Here is a 17951-nt window from a genome sequence, read left to right as displayed (position 1 = left end):
TAATCTGTTTTCCCCTGCACAAAGACCACGGCTTGACCCTTTTCCCCCTCGAGGCCTCTTTTGATTGGATTACTTGATTCTTTTTTTTTCCTTCTCATTGTCACACTGGACAAGGAACAATCAGTACTGAGGACCGTTTGTAGAACATCAGTGTCTTCAGACAGAGAGCAGCTCTTCCATAGACTGATTCCCTACCATCATTTTCTTTTTTTCTTGCCCAAAGAAGAGCACATTAAATATCATTTTATTGTGCAGCAATCACCATAGTGATGATTCCCCCCCCCCCCCCCTCCTCTTGTATCACTAATTGCAGTTATTCAGTGTAAAATTCCGTCCTCGGTTTTATGCCAGCTGTGATTTAGGGCGAACCCTCTGGGATGATTGTCCTCCACCTTGCAGTGATGTTCCTTCAAGCAGCCAGTCTCATCTCAGCAACGCTCTCTGTGTTTTTCTCCCTGCCATGAAATGGAAACATCAAAGTCCAAACGCCCAAACAAATCAACTGACTGCGCAAATTTGAACTGGAATGACGAAGCAACACAAAAACTTTCACTGCTGCTGCTGCTGCTGCTGCTTTGACTGCTGCTGCAGCTGCTGCCTGCACTGAGTGGCTCCAGTTCGCTGTCAACTGTCAAGAACCTTCTGCGGTTCTTCTGTATTTCGTCCTGCGTGTAGAAATAATCCACGGCACTGATTCGCTCCGTACGCCGGCGGCTTTTCGCGCTCTCTCCTCGATCTCTGACCAAAATGATCTCCAACATTGTGTTTCGCTGGCCCGCCGTGGGAGTGCGACACAGGAGACGCTGGGCCGGGCGGCTGCAGCAGTGAAGGATGGAGAGGGCAAAAATGTGTGGCAGCTGCAAGAGGGACGAAGGCCACCAGGGCCGGCGGGGAGTGAAAATGCTCGACTATTCTTAAACGTCTAGAATGACAGAGGTGAACTTCACGTCACGTGCACACTGCTGGGATTTGTGTTACTGCGTGTGTCAGCAGGAGCTTTGTGGGCAGCCAAAGTCTGTTTGCGTGCGTCTGTAAACGATGGCCAATGACTTTTGCACGGACTTGCCAACTTCTAAATGAAATCAGTGCATCCTGAGAGTGCCTCACGGTGGATTGGTTGCCATCACCCGGCAGAAATGGAGTCGTACGACCTCTTTGTCCTCGACCGGCCTCCTGCTGGCCCACACGGTGGCGCTCGGAGAAGCAGGAAATGCTCAGCAACTGAGCAGCTTCATCGCAGTCTGTACGAGTTGAGGATCGTTGAGGAGGTGCGAGGCAGTGTGCAGCGAGGGGTCCGCTTGAAGTAAAATCAGAAAAAAGCAAGGATTAGAGATTAAAGCTGATGTTCTAAAAAACTTCCAGGAAACGAAAAACTAAAAAAAAAAAATAAAGGCTCCCTTCTCCGTTGTTTCCGTGTCTCTCGCCGTCTTAAGCAGTTTTTTAAGCTGACTTAAGCCCTCACTGGCCACCTCCTCCTCCTCCTCCTCCAAGGTTACTAGACTTTTATTTTGCATTCCACAGTGCTGACTCAACGGCTGCTTTTGCTCGACTGCCTCTGAGGTTTATTCTTCCCTGAGTGCTATTCGCTAAACCGTGTGGCTGATAGCGTGTAGTGCGTCCCAGAGCGCCAGTATCAGTGTGTCTCATCACCCGCTGGGCCTGATGGTGCGAGGGAAGACCTGACCAACACTGGAGCCTCACTGCACTCCACCGCACGGACAACCGCAGCTGCAGTTGAGGGACAGTGAAGTGCAGGGCAGCAGCAGCAGCAGCAGCAGCAGCAGCAGCAGCAGCAGCAGCAGCCACCGGTGGGAATGCGAACACGCGCTAGAGTTACAAACCCAGGCCAGCAGGGATTTTCCTTCGTGTCTGGTCCCCTTTGCAGCTGCCTTACTTGGTAATGCTGGGCGAGCCTCCACTCTGCTCCACTCTGCTCCTCTCACACCAGGACAGCTCACTGAGTCGACTTCTGGAGAGGGAAGAGAGACGGAAGACGTGACAGAAGAAACCCGACCGCCAGGACGGGGAGTTAGTCATTTTTCCCCCGAAGGAAGAAAAGACTCATACGGGCTCATGTAGAGAGAGAGAGAGAGAAAGAAGGAAGGAGGGAAGGAAGGAAGGAAGGAAGGAAGGAGGGAAGGAGTGGCCTGGGCGGATGCTTGCTGCGACTCCTCACTCCAGCCGGTCGTTCACAGGCAAAGTTGCCCTCAAAACTTTGATTTATTTCTTCTTCTTCTTCTTTTTTGTTTAAATCTGGTTTCCACTAACACTTGAGGCTCTCATCCTGACCATGTCAGGGGGATGTGGAATCTAATGTGGAAGTATTGCATTTCAGTCCGGACTATAAGGTAAGAGAAACCATCAGAATCAGTCAACAGCTTGGAAATGCAACCACTTTCACAGAAAAAGTTTTGTGGGTTTTTATTTCACAGTTTTGGAGATTTGTACTTTAAATCTCAAAAAGAAAATCCTCCCTTACTCCTTATTGGTTCCTACAGCTTGATTTTTCGCTGTCCAACTCTTGTCGTGTTCCTCCTGGGTTGGTCTTGCCAGACGGACTCGTACATCTTCCCTGGGCAAACGTTGGCTCATGTCTTTGATTCGAACCTTGTGGTGTGAGGTGGTTGCAGCTCAATCAAAAGCCTCATAGCTCCTGACGAGTGAGGAAAACACGGTTGACGCACCGTCAAAGCCCCCTGCTCAGGACCTTCACCACCCGAAATCTGGAGTTGTTTCAGCTTGTGACGGTGGAGTGTGTGCGCGCTTGTGTGTGTGTGTGTGTGTGTGTGTGTGTGTGTGTGTGCGCGTGTGTTGGGACTGCTGTCGGCCGAGGGAGACGTCGTCCCATCCCGACACTCCCTTTTATTTCCACATGCTGCTCAGTGACTGTGTGCTGTCATTGGGAATCAACAGGCCGCAGTAGGGACCAGGCAGGGGAAGGGGGAGCAGCGTGATATTTATTTTTTATTTTTATTTTTTTTAAACCGCAGCAAGGCTAACAATTAGTGGCGAGAGCAGCCTGAGTCAGCAGCGGCCAATCACCATTCAGAAGCTCCTTGGCTCTGTAATTCCAGTGTCCAGCGACTGGCGTCAGTGCTTCTCCTTCCCCTCAGCGGGTCCTGTGATTGGCTGTGTGGATCTGCTGCAGGACTCGCTCACAGCCTGGTGGAACCAACCAGCAGATATTTTCCGTCTGATCTTCCTCTGATTTCCCATGAATGCCACTGCAGTGTGTGTGTGTGTGTGTGTGTGTGTGTGTGTGAGAGTGTGTGTGTTTTTCCTCTCCCCCTCTTGGCTGCGGGTCAGTCTGCGCTGCTGTAAACCCAGCAGACAGTCACTCACCATGAGGCTGCAGTCAGATGGGTGGGATATTTATATAAGCTGTCGTCGCTGTCCACCACGCGGCCGCGGGAGCAGCAGCGCTAGCAGTCAGCCTGTAAGCAGCTGTTGATAATGGGTGTTTTTCAATGCAACATTGAGTCTGCAGACCAGCAGGAAACGCTGCAACTGGCATCAGTGAGTGGCCAATTCATTAAGGCACTGGTGCAGGTGTTGATTTATTGCTATTGCCTGAGTGGTTTGCAAACGTTCAGGGAATCGTTTCACAGTTGTGGTTCAGAGTTTTGGACTGAGGACCTTCGTCTGAAAGCGACTGCAACAAACTGCTAGTTAGTTAGTTAGTTAGTTGGTCAGTTTATAGATTCTGTAAGGTTTATACATGCTAAAAACAATAAAACAGAATGGAGGCAGATCAAACAAAGCAACATCAGCTAAAAAAAAAAAAAAAAACAATAATAAAAGAGGAATACTTCTGCCTGAGGTCTTTGTAAATAAAGCTCATGTTCAACAGGGAAGAAGTTGTCAACTAGATCAGGGTTTTTCAACCTGTTTGAGCCACGCCACATTTTTTTTTACATTGAAAGAATTCCCATGGCAAAGCACCAAGCAAAAATAGGATGAAATGACTAATTAATGTCTAATTAAGACAACATAGTCTCTTCATGTATGAGTGAGCACCCGCTTAGTGTGAAACCTGTTTACATGCACACAAAGCTGATATCCTGGGAGGAGAATACTCACACACCTGTTAACGCACCTGTCACTCAACATTGGAGCGTTATCATTTTTTATTTTTTTTTTAGACCCATGAAGTGAAACTGGATCATTTTACGGCACACTTGCCAGTATCTCACAGTGCACCAGTGTTCCACAGAGGACTGGAGGAAATCTGTAAACAGCACACTGGCTAATATGGAAATGGGTACTTTCCAAAATCGTGACCCAGCCTCTAAACCTGTTTTTTTATTTTTTTTTTTGGGGGGGGGGGGGGGGGGGGGAATTCAGTTTCATCCTCAGCGGACTCACTGGATTTTCTCTTCCTCTCAGGCCGTTTTCAGCTGTGATACACGACACGATATTCACCCGGACAGCTCCCGCTCTGTTCAACACAGCGCGACTGTGTATTTAATACCCGAGCAACCTTCCCCTCCTGCTTCCCGCGGGCATTCCACGCTGCTCCTGTTGGGAGTGACAGATTGACCCCTCTGATGGCGAGGGAAGACGTCTCCCACTACGCCAGCAGCACATTCCAGAGGACAGGAGTCATGACTGGGTGTCACCCTGCTCCCCCGACGACACACCCACCCAGTCAGTGTGTGAGCGCTCCAGCACCCAGTCTGGAGGGCAGCGGTTCTAAAATGATGATAATAATAACAGTAATAATACATTGGACTTATGTAGCGCTTTTTTTGGACACTCAAAACAAAAATAAGAACAAGAGAAAAGGATTAAGCACAAGCCAGTTTGAACAGGTGGGTTTTGAGGAGAGATTTAAAGTTCTGTAATGAGTCCGAGTTGAGTCCGATGAGTTGTGGGTGTGAGTTCCAGAGTGAGGGGGCGCTGCTTGGTGCAGGTGATGGATGTGAGGAGGTTGGAGTCAGTAGAGCAGAGGTGGCGGGTGGCACGGTGTAGCTGGAGGAGGTTGGAGAGGTCAGGAGGAGCCTGGTTCTGGAAGGACTGCAAGTTGAGGAGGAGGAGGAGTTTCACCTGGGGGGAGGCGTTACAGGATGGGGGTGATGTGCTCCCTGGGGCGGGTGTGAGTGAGGAGGCGACAGCAGAGTTCTGGATGTATGGTAGTTTTGTAGATGAGTAGAGGGAAGAGCAAAGTGTTGCAGTCATCGAGTCTGGTGGTGATGAAGGCGTGTATGAACGTTTCAGCTGTGGTCTGGGAGAGGGACGGACGCAGACATGCAGTGTTGCGGAGGTGAAGGAAGGATGTTTTGGTGATGTGGTGAATGTGTGATTGGCAAGGAGAGGGTGGAGTCTCAGCTGCTGGAGTCTCAGGACACGCATCGTTTTTCCTTATCGTGAAGTCGCAACACAAATGCTGCCCACAAAAACCCCCAAAATAAATGCCCGCCCACTTTCTATCATATCCAGCAAGTCAATTATTGAAGTGGTTGAATTGAATTGAATTGAATTGGGAGTCCTACAAAATACGTTTTTCTCTATAAACATTTATATTTTAAAATCCGTTTTCTTTTTTTTTAAAAAGAGGGAAACTGCAACCCCATCAAAACAGCTCTGCAATGCACTTTTGGGGTCACGACCCAGCAGTTGAGAAATGCTGCTCTGCTGGACTTCTTTGACTCCATAGATCCTCTTTTAAAGAGAGACGTCCTGCTTCCAGCCGCTGTATTTCTCCCCCGTCGTCTTTGCGACGCGCCGGCCCTTTAAAAATGTCCTCTGGTGTAACAGTAGAGGAGGAGGGAACCCGATCGGCCTGTTTCTACCACCCGCCAAAAGGGAGCAGGGAATTATTAATTTAACTGTGGACTGAAGTGGAGTTACAGCTGCCTGGGTGGAGGTGACTGGAGCTGGGTTGACAGTCTGTCTGGAGCCTGCACTCTGCCTCTCCTGCTGGACAGGAACAGCCTGCTCTGCTCAACACCTGCTCAACACCAAGTCTCCACAAGTTCACGTCCAGCCCGACTGCCTTTTATTTTATTTTTATTTTTATTTATTCATCTATTTTTGAAGGACAGAGCAGATCGTCGCTGACTGTTTAACCAGTCTGCCTCCAAAGGTAAAACTCCTCTCAGATAGCAACACCTCTTCTTCTTCTTCTTCTTCTTCTTCCAGTGGTGCAGTGGTGCAGTGGTCAGCACTGCTGCCTCGCAGCAAGAAGGTTGTGGGTTTGATTCCCAGGGTCTCCTGGGGTCTTTCTGCGTGGAGTTTGCGTGTTCTCCAGATGTCTGCTGGGTTCTCTCCAGGTTCTCTCTTTGGAGAAGGTGAATGAGAGTGGCAATTCAATGTTGATTTTCAAAATCCAAATTCTTCTTCTATAAAGTCAAATCAAAATCTTCCTCTTCGTCTTCATCCTTGTCGCCTTCTTCTTCTCCTTCTCCTCCTCCTCTTCATCCTCCTTCTTCTTCTTCTTCTTATTGTTCTTCTTGTTCACCCGAGCTGGCTTCAGGGCAAGTACAGAGCGTTGGACTCTCAACCCTCACATGCCCTAACACAAGGCCGAGAGGTTTATTCAGACGGCAGCAGAGAAGACGGGTGGCGCTGCGTGCTGCTGCTCGGTCCGAACGTGTCGACGGGGCAGCCATTCCCGAGCTGATGAAACAAAACCGAGTCGGTTTGGTGCTTCCCAAGCAAAGCGGCTGGCTGGGTTCTCACGCTGTCTTCTATCAGTTGGCCCTCAGCATCCGCTTTGAACAGATTTATGGAGGCTGTCTTTGTGCGGCTCCTGTTCCTCTGCAATTTCACACTTTTGGCCCTGAGCGCGCGAGGAATCCTTTTCATCCCGATCAGGCTCGTCAGGTTTGGTTTGTCGTGTGAAATGCGAGGCACCTTGACTGGTGTATCAGCTCCGTGCTGGTCCGATAGGTGATGTTCCATCACGGAGAAGCTATCTGCTCCGTCACCGTCTCCTCCTGCAGCATCAAGGCATCCATTTCTTTTCCTAGATGTGTAGATATGTGGCACACAGAGCTTCCTCAGCCACGCTGGCTTTTTGTTGGACCAGAGGCCAGCTTGTTTTTGTTTTTTTTAATTAGCTGTTCTAAATATTTCAGCAACCCCAGTGTCTGGTTTCTGCCTTGTAATCGGACTCGGGCTGTCTTCAACCTTAATCCCAGCAAGCCTTTGTTTTGACTGTAATTCAGTACATTAGAGGTGAATAAATACAGTGGTGGAAAAATGAAAAGAAAAAAAGAAAAGTTCTTTGGACACCGTGCATTGGTGATGCACTGTCTTGCCTTTGGAATATCAGTCTTAAGTGTGGTTTATTTTAGTGCATTTACCAACATTAAAACATTAACCCCCTCATGCTGCACGTGCACTATTGTGCAAGTATTTATAGACAATACTCAGGTTTGAGGAAAAATTTTAAGGCCTAGAATGTGAGGGTTGTCTAGCTGCAGCAATGAAAGTGGAAGTCCACCTACTTTACAATAATGCTGTGGCCAGACAGGAATCACAGTTTATGGGGGATACGGTGAGAGCCTGGGTGGAAGCGTGGTGCCTTTTAATTGGCATAACTGGCAGTAAATGTCAGCGTGGTAACGGAGATGTCCTTCCATTGCAGGCAGCTGCTGCACTGAGTGTCCTTTTTAATCCCTGTCGGGTGTTCTAATTGGGCCGGCCCTTGCATCAGCGCTGACCCGTGGCCGGGTCAGTAATGACCAGACAGCGGCCGGGGCGCTGGGCGATGTAGCGGCCAGCTGGGCTCCTTTACCATGGTCCATGCATTAGAGTAAGGCCGAGCTCATCCAACATTAATGACCTGTGTGGCCCTGAGCGACACCAGCTGGGCTCCCGCACCCAACGTTCAGTCGGTCGGTCGGTCGGCAGGGTTTCCTCCTGCTTGGCTTGACAACACGGACAAGTTGGAGAGATGGTTTTGAAAGGATCCTGACACTGCTGTAAAAAAAAAAAAAAAAAAAAAAAACTTCCGGCAACATCTGGCTGCTTTGACCCAAACCTCCGTCTCGCTTTTCCCAGCGTGACGTCAAAAAGTCCGTTATTTCCTGCATGGTGAAGAGCTGGGCTCGCTCTCGGTGAGGGACTGGTGGCTTTCCCTCAACAGCTGGAGGGAACTGAGGCTGCGTGCACTCATCATGTGTGGCTTCCCACTCTAATGTGGCGTGAACGGGGGTCCATGGTCACGTCAGTACACAACAGAGCACGCATCGCCGCCAACATGTGGCTTCTCACGTTATATAGTATATTGAACTCGCTCCAGTGTAACACGGATTTTTGCCCTCAGCCGTGCCAAGCAGGTTGACAGTGGCAATCATAAAAAAATATATATATATTATCATGATTGTTATTATGACTGTAGTTGTGAAATGACTTCAAGCAATTCTGTCTTCAATTGAAACTCAAGTAATCTAATAATTTATATCCTTTTAGTGCAGATTTTCTGAAGTGCTCATCACTGAATTTAAGTAAGTAGTTTATGATAAAAAAAAAATGCAATAATAAGTATATAAATAATATGTAAATAGTATGATTCTATGGAAGAGCAGCAATACTCACTCTGCTATCTACTTATGGAGCGGTTGCAGTGCAGTTTGTAATGGCAGCGGCTGCTCAGTGGGGGGCTAATGGCTCCTGAACCACCAAATGAGATGCACCCCTGTCCCTCAGCCAGGCATCCTGGGGAATAAAAACCTTCATTTCATTTGTGGAGTATATTTCCACTGTTGGACCGGTCCAGGGTGTCACCCCGCCTTCACCCTCTGACAGCTGGGAGAGGCTCCAGCAGACCACAGTGACCCTGAGTGCAGGAGAGCAGGGTTTAGGAGATGGATTGATTTCCACTGTTTGACTTCAGGGGCTCTAGTGTCAGTATAGCTGCGTTTCCATGACAGGGTTTTTTTTTGGTTTTTGGTTTTTGTTTTTTTTTCGAAATTTGGACAAAGTTCAATTGCTCAACATGAGCTTCAACATGCTGGGGCAGGAAACATCCACTGGAGAAAACAAACAGACAAGGGGAAACAGCTGGCTCGTTCCCCTCATTAATGAGTTGGTAAGGATGGGTCAGTTCTGCCTGGGGTCGCCCAGCACCGGCACCTCTCAGCCTCCATTGTCCTCCTCTGTCTGCCCGGTCTAGGCCACTTTCATAGATTAACGGTGGAGCTGAGCAATCACTCAGTATGAGAGCTCCCAATCAATTCCTGCTCATTTGCGATTCCTCCCTGTTTTTACACTTTCCTTTATTCCCAGTGTCATAATTAATGCAAAGGAGATGCAGGAGGGAGGGAGCAAGTGGAGAGGAGTAGGGGTGTGTGTGTGTGAGTGTGTGTGTGTGCGTACGCAAAGCCATCAGTACCCCTTTGCTGCCCTCTGACAGCGTTTACCAATCTGATTCTCCATATGAACTGCATTTATGAGAGATTTACGAGGAATTTTCTATGCATTTATCCTCTGTGTTGCTGTTTACTGCTTCATAATGGAAAATAGTCAATTACTTTGCCAGTGCTCTTTCCAATAAGTATCATCATCAAAATCTGGAGTGGCAAATACGGACTCTGGGGTGACATTTCCAATCCTTTCATCCCAATTTATTAAAGGCTCTCCATAAAGGCCCTTTAATAAACAGTGAAAACAGGCCTCGGCGGTGGCGTGTGGAGCCAGTGGGTGTGAGTACACACAGCTGCGTGGGGTTTTTATGAGCCATGTGACTGGTGGGGCAGGTGGTCAGCCAGTAGTAATCAGTGGGCAGCACCAGGCATCGTCGTAAGTGGTCCCCACACGGCAATAATGAAAAGGCTTTTAATATCTGATGAGCCTGTAGTGTCACTGTGTGCCAGTGTTGCAGTCAAGACAGCACCGACCCAGACCAAGACATTCTAGAGAGACATTAGAGAGAGCGTGAAGATCGAGACCAGACCAAGACTTTATTGCTCAAGGAAAAATAACAACAACAAAGAAAGAAAAAAAAAGACCAGTATCTTTTTTAAATTCCAGTTTGCTTCTAATTGGAACGGCGACGACTCTGTCCAGCAAGGGAGCTTTGAATCGTTTTCTTGAATATTTTGAACCATTTTCAAAAAACAACTTTGCTTCATAAAATAAAAATAAAAAAATCAATGAACTAGGAATGAAGTTTCAGGGTGTCACTCTGGGTGTCACCAACAGGGAGTAAAACGGCAGCAGCCGGATTATTTTCTGTTATTATCATGCTATTACAGTGTCGGCTGAGTCTCCACTGGTCGGGATCAGAAATCCCCAGTCTGTCCAGTCCCAGACCGAGACCAGACCCAGTAAAAAATACTTCCCGAGTCCGAGACCAAGACCAACCTCCAGGACTGCAACACTGCTGTGTGAACAAGGCTGCAGCTCCTCTCTGTGGATCTCCTGTCTGATTGGACCGTGCCACTGAAGATGAGAAATTCATCCCAGATTATCCCTTAAACTGAAATGATAACGGGCCATGATGTCTTTCTGTCTTTCTTACAATGTCCCTGTGATGTTTTGGCTTTAGTCTTCCGTGATGCCCCTCCCCCAATCACGCCGCCGTGCTTCCTCCTTTCATGCCGTCAGCTTTTATCTCGTCCCCTCGCCGAGAAATGAAATCTCTTGTTCAGCGATTTCTCACCTTTCAAGCCTCCTGCGCTTCTTCTTCTTCTTCTTCTTGTTCTTCTTCTTCTTCTTCTTCTTCTTCTTTGTTTGATAAAGAGTTGCTGTAGTTTTCAGCAGTGTGACTCAGAAGCATTGTTTTTTTCTTCAGACATCTCAACAGCTTTGGCCAGAAATAATGTTGTGTCTTCACGTGGCAGTTGGTATGGGGTTTGATAGACTGTGGGTTGTTTAAATTTATGCAGTCTGTCGTGTGCTTGGTTGTAAATGAACCCGGGTGTCATCAGCAGCTTTGCTTGCCGCTGAAGTTTTGCCGGTGAGCCTCAGCAAATGTGATGAATTTCCTCCATATTTACGACCGATGACATTTGCGTACTGCACCGTTATCTTCTCTCTTTCACAATGTAGAAGGAAATTAGCAGCTTTGACAGTATTTCAAAGAAAGGAAGGAAGGAAGGAAGGAAAACTTTGGCAGCAGTACTGCATTTGAAATGAGAAGCGACGCAAAACTCACGAAGGAACCTCGTATGCATGCGTGAACAATAATTATCATCACAACAACGCCAAGTACTCTGACATACACCCTCTTCTTCCCGCTACCAGGGAGTCTCTCGCTCTTCGGCTCTGCTGAAGCAGTCTGTTCAATAAATCAACAACACCTCTGAACGCACCACCGACACAGGATTAAGTTTGCTGGTCTATGAAATGAAGAGATTCCCTGTGATTCAAATGATAATATGCGGATAGAAATATCATGCTAACCTGGCTGCCAATTTTTTTTTTTTTTTTTCGGGGGGTGGCAGGGGGGCACCCTGTATCAGAATCTACACAGAGCAATAAGAGTCTTGCTCCTAGTTAGCTGCCATCTTGCACCGCCATATTTATTTATTTATTTATTTATTTATTTATTTTAAAGGAAGTCCACCTGACAGTGATTAAATATAAAACCCGCTGTCAGGCGGGCTTCCTTCAAAAAATTATTTTACACACAGGACGTTGAACGCTTCACACCTGGACACCGTCGCACTTGAAAGCGGCGCGGTTCTTCTCTCTGTTCTCACGGCGTCGCAGGGCGATGACGTGGCGGACTGGGCGACAGAAGTGGTGCCAGCTGAGTGCCGACGGCCGCTCGGCTCTAATGAGCTCCCCCGAGTGGAGAAGCAGGCTGGTGGAGATGTTCCCCCCCCACACACGCCCAGCACGCCCATCCCTAATTGGTGGGGAGAGAGAGACTTTACATCTATATAGGAGACAATGAAAGACAGAAATTAGAGGGGGGTGATTCTATTTGTGCATCTCCACCTCAGTCGCAGTGTTCTGCTCGGGGAGGGAGGGAAGGGTTGCATCAGCGAGTACATGTTCCGCCCGAGGACGAGGTCACGTGCGTGGAGTGAGCTGGTGAGCTGCGTCAGGTCATCTTTCCTTCTGAGGACGTGCCAAAGAAATCTGCAGTTTTTCTCAGCAGCGTTCTGATCGAGCAGCCAATCCGCGCCTGATTAGTGAAGTCATAACCCCCTCTGCTGGTCAAACAGTGTCATTACTAGAGAAAGGCCAGACACCCGACCAGCCATAGGGGTTTGCTTTGTTTTTTTTATTATTATTTATTTAAATAATGGAAGTTTCCAGTGTTCAGGAAGTTTTATCTCTAGGTTGCAGGTGCTGTAATAGTAAACACAGATGAAACAATAAAAATTGTTGTTGTTGTTGTTGTTGTTGTACTGTGTCGGTTTGTGTAGGAGCTCTCCAGCAGACCACTTGGTCTGACTGTTGATCAGATGGTTTGATCATTTCCCCTGATACTGAATACATCTGTCAAGTTGTACCTCGCAGCGGAGGTTCGAAGGTCTTGTATCACTTTTCCCACTTTTTGTGGTCAAAGCAAAAGTGGGTATTTTTTAAGTGAGTATCTTTTACACAAAAAAACAACAACAGTACCACCCGAAAAATTAGAATATCAAGTAAAAGTGAAAGCAACACATTTTATTGAGCCGTTCCACGCAAATTGACCTCTCAAGCAGTTCCCCGTTGTAACTTTGCTGATTAAGAATTTCAGCTTATTAAAAGCACAAAGCCACAAACTCAGAACATTAGAATACTGTGGAAAAGCTTCAGTTTTGTAGCTTCAAAGAGTCCAAAGAATCCAAAACCCCTGCAAAAGGCTGCTGAGCCTTTAGAAAGTCTGTGTTGGGTTGTTGGCTCACAAGAGTTCACACATGGGCAAATACAACAACCTTCTCAGGAGGTTCTAATGTTGTGGGCGGTACTGTATACAGCAGACAGACTTCGGCTCTGGCTCTGGCTCGGGCTGCGAGCCAGAGCCAGACCGACCCACGTTTGTGTGGTGGCAGCGTTGTTGGCCGTCGCTCGCTGGCGTCGGTGTTTACGCAGTCGGCGCCGCTCCCATGCCGCAGTGTGTGAAGCAGCGGCGCCGCTGATCCGCGTGATGTCACAAGCCGTCCTGCTTTCAGGGGCTTAAGAGGGAACGGCAACAAGCTGCTTTATCCTCATTAGCATCATCACATTATGACGCGTCTCCAGTCGGTCTCGTCTGTCTGTTGTCTTCACCCACCGTCTCACCACTTGACCAGGACAAAACACTGTGCTGCTGGGCTCAGCAGCAGGTTTTCTAACGCCAGGCAGAGCTGGTGCTGCGTTTGCATGCGTTGCTGTGTAGACTGCCATGGCTTGCGTGGTCATTATTGGCCTCCTGCTTTGACAGGGAATTGATATTGATAGTGAGTAACAACCAAGAGGATTATTGACAGATATCGATGGGGTTTTTTTTTCCCCGCCCACACTGTTTTCAACCATTTTCCTACTTTTTTTTTTCTGAGAGTCCAACCAAAGACTACATGAAGGCGTAATCCCAGTGCCATCATCGAGCGCGCTGCGACAACCTTCTACGTTTCTCAGCATGACCAGGTCTTTGCGGAAAGCGAAAGCCCGAGTTTTGGTGCGAGGCCGCTGAGATGGATATTCCCGAGGCCCTGGACTAAAGCGGGAGACTGTAAACCACGGTGACGTTTTTACAGCCAAAGCTGAACTTGAGCTAAACAAGGACACCACCTGTCAGAGGGAGCCGTTGGAGGGAAATCCCATTATTGGTAATCCTGCAGGCTCAGTGGCAGGAGCGCAGCAGGCGTCGCTCGACGGCCACTCTTCCCCCCATCGCCACCGCTGCCTGCGTGTTGCTGCTGCCGCTGCTGCTGCTGCTGCTGCTGCTGGCACTGGCGACGGGTCGCGCTGCCACATCAGTCTTGTGGGTGCCAAGGTTTAGGAGGGGCCACGACCCCTGCTGGCAGACTTCCGACTTCCTCCCAAGTGGACAGAGAGGATCGCTCGGGATATTAATGCCTCTCCATGCCAGTTGCCGTTTAGAGTCTCAACAGTAAGTCTGCACTCCTGCTGGGTATCACGTGACGCGTCCGTCGCCCGTGTTGCACTGTCGACGTGGTTGCGCACTTTAGCCGGCCGGCTACTTTGTGGGCAGTTCTCCTGTGATGGCAGCGGGGGGAAGCCGCGACCTTCCTGTCCACTCTCTCGCTGGCGTGGCCTGTAATGGAAGAGTGTACCTAAAGGCCTTAAAGCCTGCCTCGTGACTTCTCTGCACATGCTTTGGAGTGTTCTTTTCACATCTGTCTGGTTTCTGTTCAACTTTCCACTTCTTGCCCTCTCAGTTGACCTGGGGAAGTGAGCGTGCACTCTGCATGCACTCTTTGTCCTGTTACTGTTCATACTGCCTTATATGTACATCACACGTGTTCATGTCATCATAAATGTCCATTTTCTCGACTGTGGCTAAAGGGCAACGAAAGTACTTTGTTCTGTTGACCCGTCCACGGGTGTCTGGGTGGCCAGAGGATGCAGATACCCCTCTAGCGCCACTTCTGTAAACGGTCCAACCTGTATAAGATGCACAAGTTTGTTCCTTCTTTGCAAGACCATGAAGACACTTGCTGTGTGTGTGTGTGTGTGCTTGCCCTGAGCTCAGGAATAAAGATCCAAAAGACCTTCGCATCCCCTCAGTTGATCTTTAGTATTTTTTTTCCACAACAGGCCGCTTTCAGCGTTGGCATGTCGGAGTTTTGTGTGCGTCAAAGTAGCTGCGGTTCAATGACAGGTTGTTTGGGGGTTTTTTTTGCGAAATAAAAGTGATATTTCTAAACACTTTTGACAAAGTACGACGGCGACGTGCATGTGTTTTACATTGACTGGTGGGAAGCCGGAATTCTCATCCAATCTCGTTCCGCCAGATTTTCCGTGAATTCCCTTTTTTGCTTTTGCTCGGGGTGACGGTAACGCAGCTTGTGACAAAGTTCTTTTGGGTTTGCGTGCCTTGTTGGCAACTTGACATTCAGACAGTTTTCACTGTTGGTTTGCCGTGTTTAGGAAACGCATGACCTAGCGTGAATGCTATGCTAAAAGCTTGGCCAGGCTTACTTGAGCCCACCTGGGATCTCAGCTGAATGCCGCGTCCTTGCAGTGACTGGATGCTAACGTGCTTGCTTGACAAGAGTTCAGCATGTTGGCAGCGTGCTAGCATCATTGCAGCTCACCGCTAAGCCTCTGATTGGTCCGGTGTGAAACACGCACTGCTTCAGTTTTCTTCACCAAAGTTGCTCAGCCAGCGCAGACACGGGAAAAAGTTTTAGACTTCCACATGAATGGGCCCATCGGGTCGTGTCACTTCCCATCAGGCCTCTGGAACTCACTTGATCGATGTGACCCAATCAGAACAATACTGCCCACTCGTCTTCAATATGGTATTTTCTGGATAAACGGCTCAACACAAAGTCATTTGGGGCAAAACGCTACGCAAATGAACTATTGTTCATATATTTCTACAAAATGCGACTGTTTTGTCAAGATGACGGATGACACTCGGGCTTCTGTACCAGGTATAGATTGAGCGGAAATTGGACCGCTGATATTGACTGCATTGTTTCTTGTTTTGTTTTGTTGGGATGTGAAAGTGTGTGTGTGTGTGTGTGTGTGTGTGTGTGTTGGAGGGGGGGGGGGGGGGCTGCTTTTCTCTCAAGTCTGCCCCCCGATGGCCAATTAGGTGAGGGAAGATAATTGAGCTATTTGTTCTGAAAGGAGATGATTTGGGCTTTTAAGGGACAGACAGAGTTTTTGTCCAAAGCCTGGCTGCTGGGTTCTTCTTCATGTTCAACATCAACATCAGAGAGACCTCAACATCTTCTGCTGTTTTGCATTCTGCAGTCTGATCCTCCAACGCTACCGGGGAGAAAATGAAAACACAATGAAAAGTAACAGAAGAAAGCCAGCACTCTCTCTCTCTCACTCTCCCTCGCTCTCTCTCTCTCTCTCTCTCTCTCACTCTCTCTCTCTCTCTCTCTCTCTCTCTCTCTCTCTCTCTGTCTCTCACTCTCTCTCTCTCTCTCTCTCTCTCTCTCTCTCTCTCTCTCTGTCTCTCACTCTCTCTCTGTCTCTCTCTCTCTCTCTCTCTCCCTCTGTCTCTCTCTCTCTCTGTCTCTCTCCCTCTCTCTCTCTCTCTCTCTTGGCTTTGACTGAACATGACTGGAGTGGCTGCTCAGAAAGCAGCAGCTTTGACCTTGCAGCGCTGCCAGCCAGCGCAAGGACTCGGAGGGCCGGCCTGCGCTGAAGGCTGGACACACTGCTCCACCAGGGGGCGGGGTGGGGAGGAGGGGGGGAGGGGCAGAGAGAGCGAGAGAGAGAGATGAGCAGTGGGGGGCGTGGCTTGAGGAGGAAGTGATGACAGGCCAGTGGCGAGGGAGCAGGGAGGGAGGGAGGCGGGGGGGGGCAGACAGAGGGAGAGAGAGTGGAGGGAGGGAGGGAGGGAGGGAGGCGGGGGGGCAGTGGTGAGTGTCTCTCTCTCCGAGGCTGGAGGTGGACGTGCGACGATGCTCCTCCCGTCCTTTCATCCTGCAAACTGCTCAGCATCCCCGGTAGGCCTGCGAGTGTGTGTGTGTGTGTGTGTGTGTGTGTTATAGAGAATGTTTTGTGTGTGTTAGTGAGTGTGTGTGTCAGTCAGTCAGTGTCACTGTTACAGGACGTTCTGTGTGTAGCCGATATCTACTGGACTGAATCAGGACATCCTCTGTGTGTGTGTCTGTGTGTGTGTGTGTGACCCGTGTCAGGTGAGATCTGGGAGGGGGGGCACTAGCAGAGAGCACTGCTGGCCTGTGTGTGAGGGCTGTGTTCCCGCCAGTCACCCACCCAGACAGACAGCAGCAGCAGCAGTTTGACTCGCCCTCATCACTCATCACACGTCTCCTCCTCTTCCTCTGGAGTGTGATGTCATAGCCAGTGAGTGATGCTGCAGCTGGAGGGACCTCCTCCACTGCCTGCAGTCTGGAGCTGAGGGCACAGCTGAACTTCTCAGTGGGAACGCCGGCACTTTTGTTGTTGTTGTTGTTGTCGTCGTCGTCGTCGTCGTCGTCCTTGTCCTTCCTGTCCTCCTCTGCAACAACATAGGGGCTGATTGTGTGTGTGTGTGTGTGTGTGTGCGTGTGTGTGTGTGTGTGTGTGTGTGTGTGTGTGTGTGTGCGTGCGTGCGTGCGTGCGTGCGTGCGTGCGTGTGTGTGTGTGTGTGTGTGCGCATTGCATTGCATTGCATTGCATCCTGGCTCCCCGTTTGTTCTTTTTGGCTGAGCAAAGGATGACCACGCAGTGGACGGCTATTGATCTGTCAGCGTGGCCGGGAATAGTTGATGACATCAGGCTGTGCTGAGCTCAGCTGCACCGGCTCTCACAGTGAGGGGGCACCACTGAGTCATGCACCCCATTACTGCAAATGAGATGCGGGGTCACTGACAACCACTCCACCGCCTCCTCGCCGTTTCTCTTCATCTTGCGTATCTTAATACACTTTAATGGCTTTTGCCAAAGCGCGCACTAATTCATTAATAATGAGTTTGGGGCTTTTTGGCCCGCGGCGCAGGATTATGTGTGACTTGTGTGATCTTGGTGGCTATAAATTCCATCTCGCCAGGCCAGATCTGCGGTTTCCCCTCTTTTTTTTTGGGCTCTTGCTTTCTGTCCTCGGGGGCAGGATTTTCAGGTTGGGTAGATTATGCAGCATTAAGCTGCTTGGTATCAGATAATTCTACAATGATGAAATCCTCTGTGGGTGTGAATTAAATTGAGTTCTGCTCTTGTTTTTTTAGTTTTTAGTTTGTTTTGTTTTTTTTGGGGGGGGGGGTTAATTTTCACGCTCAGACACCCAAGAATTGGAGCGCTTTGGTTTTTTTACTAAGCGACGCTTCTGAGGGGAAATGTCTTCTCTGGTGCTTTCACAGAGACGCTAACGCTGCCTGCTCCGCCTGCTTTAACGGCCCAAACCCTGATGATGTTTTTCCTCAGAGACGATAACACTT

General features: G+C 49.0%; 1 protein-coding gene across 6 annotated transcripts in view; it reads left to right on the top strand.

Annotated features, from left to right (window-relative positions):
* iqsec1b (IQ motif and Sec7 domain ArfGEF 1b) overlaps window positions 1-17951 on the top strand; it is a 125790-nt gene that overhangs the window by 74520 nt on the left and 33319 nt on the right. Inside the window, exon 1 of one of the 6 annotated variants that reach the window (XM_076013208.1) lies at window positions 2155-2348. The exons of the other annotated variants lie outside the window; for them this stretch is intronic. Coding sequence (XP_075869323.1) covers window positions 2302-2348 — 47 coding nt within the window. The 5' untranslated portion in view covers window positions 2155-2301. Of the gene's footprint in view, window positions 1-2154; window positions 2349-17951 lie in introns of those variants that run through there. 6 annotated transcript variants of the gene reach the window in all.

The sequence above is a fragment of the Nelusetta ayraudi genome, unplaced genomic scaffold, assembly GCF_046127955.1.
Source record: "Nelusetta ayraudi isolate G7.1 ecotype Tasmania unplaced genomic scaffold, CSIRO-AGI_Nayr_v1 ptg000146l, whole genome shotgun sequence".
Lineage (NCBI taxonomy): Eukaryota > Metazoa > Chordata > Actinopteri > Tetraodontiformes > Monacanthidae > Nelusetta > Nelusetta ayraudi.
This window is presented reverse-complemented; position numbering and strand designations above follow the sequence as displayed.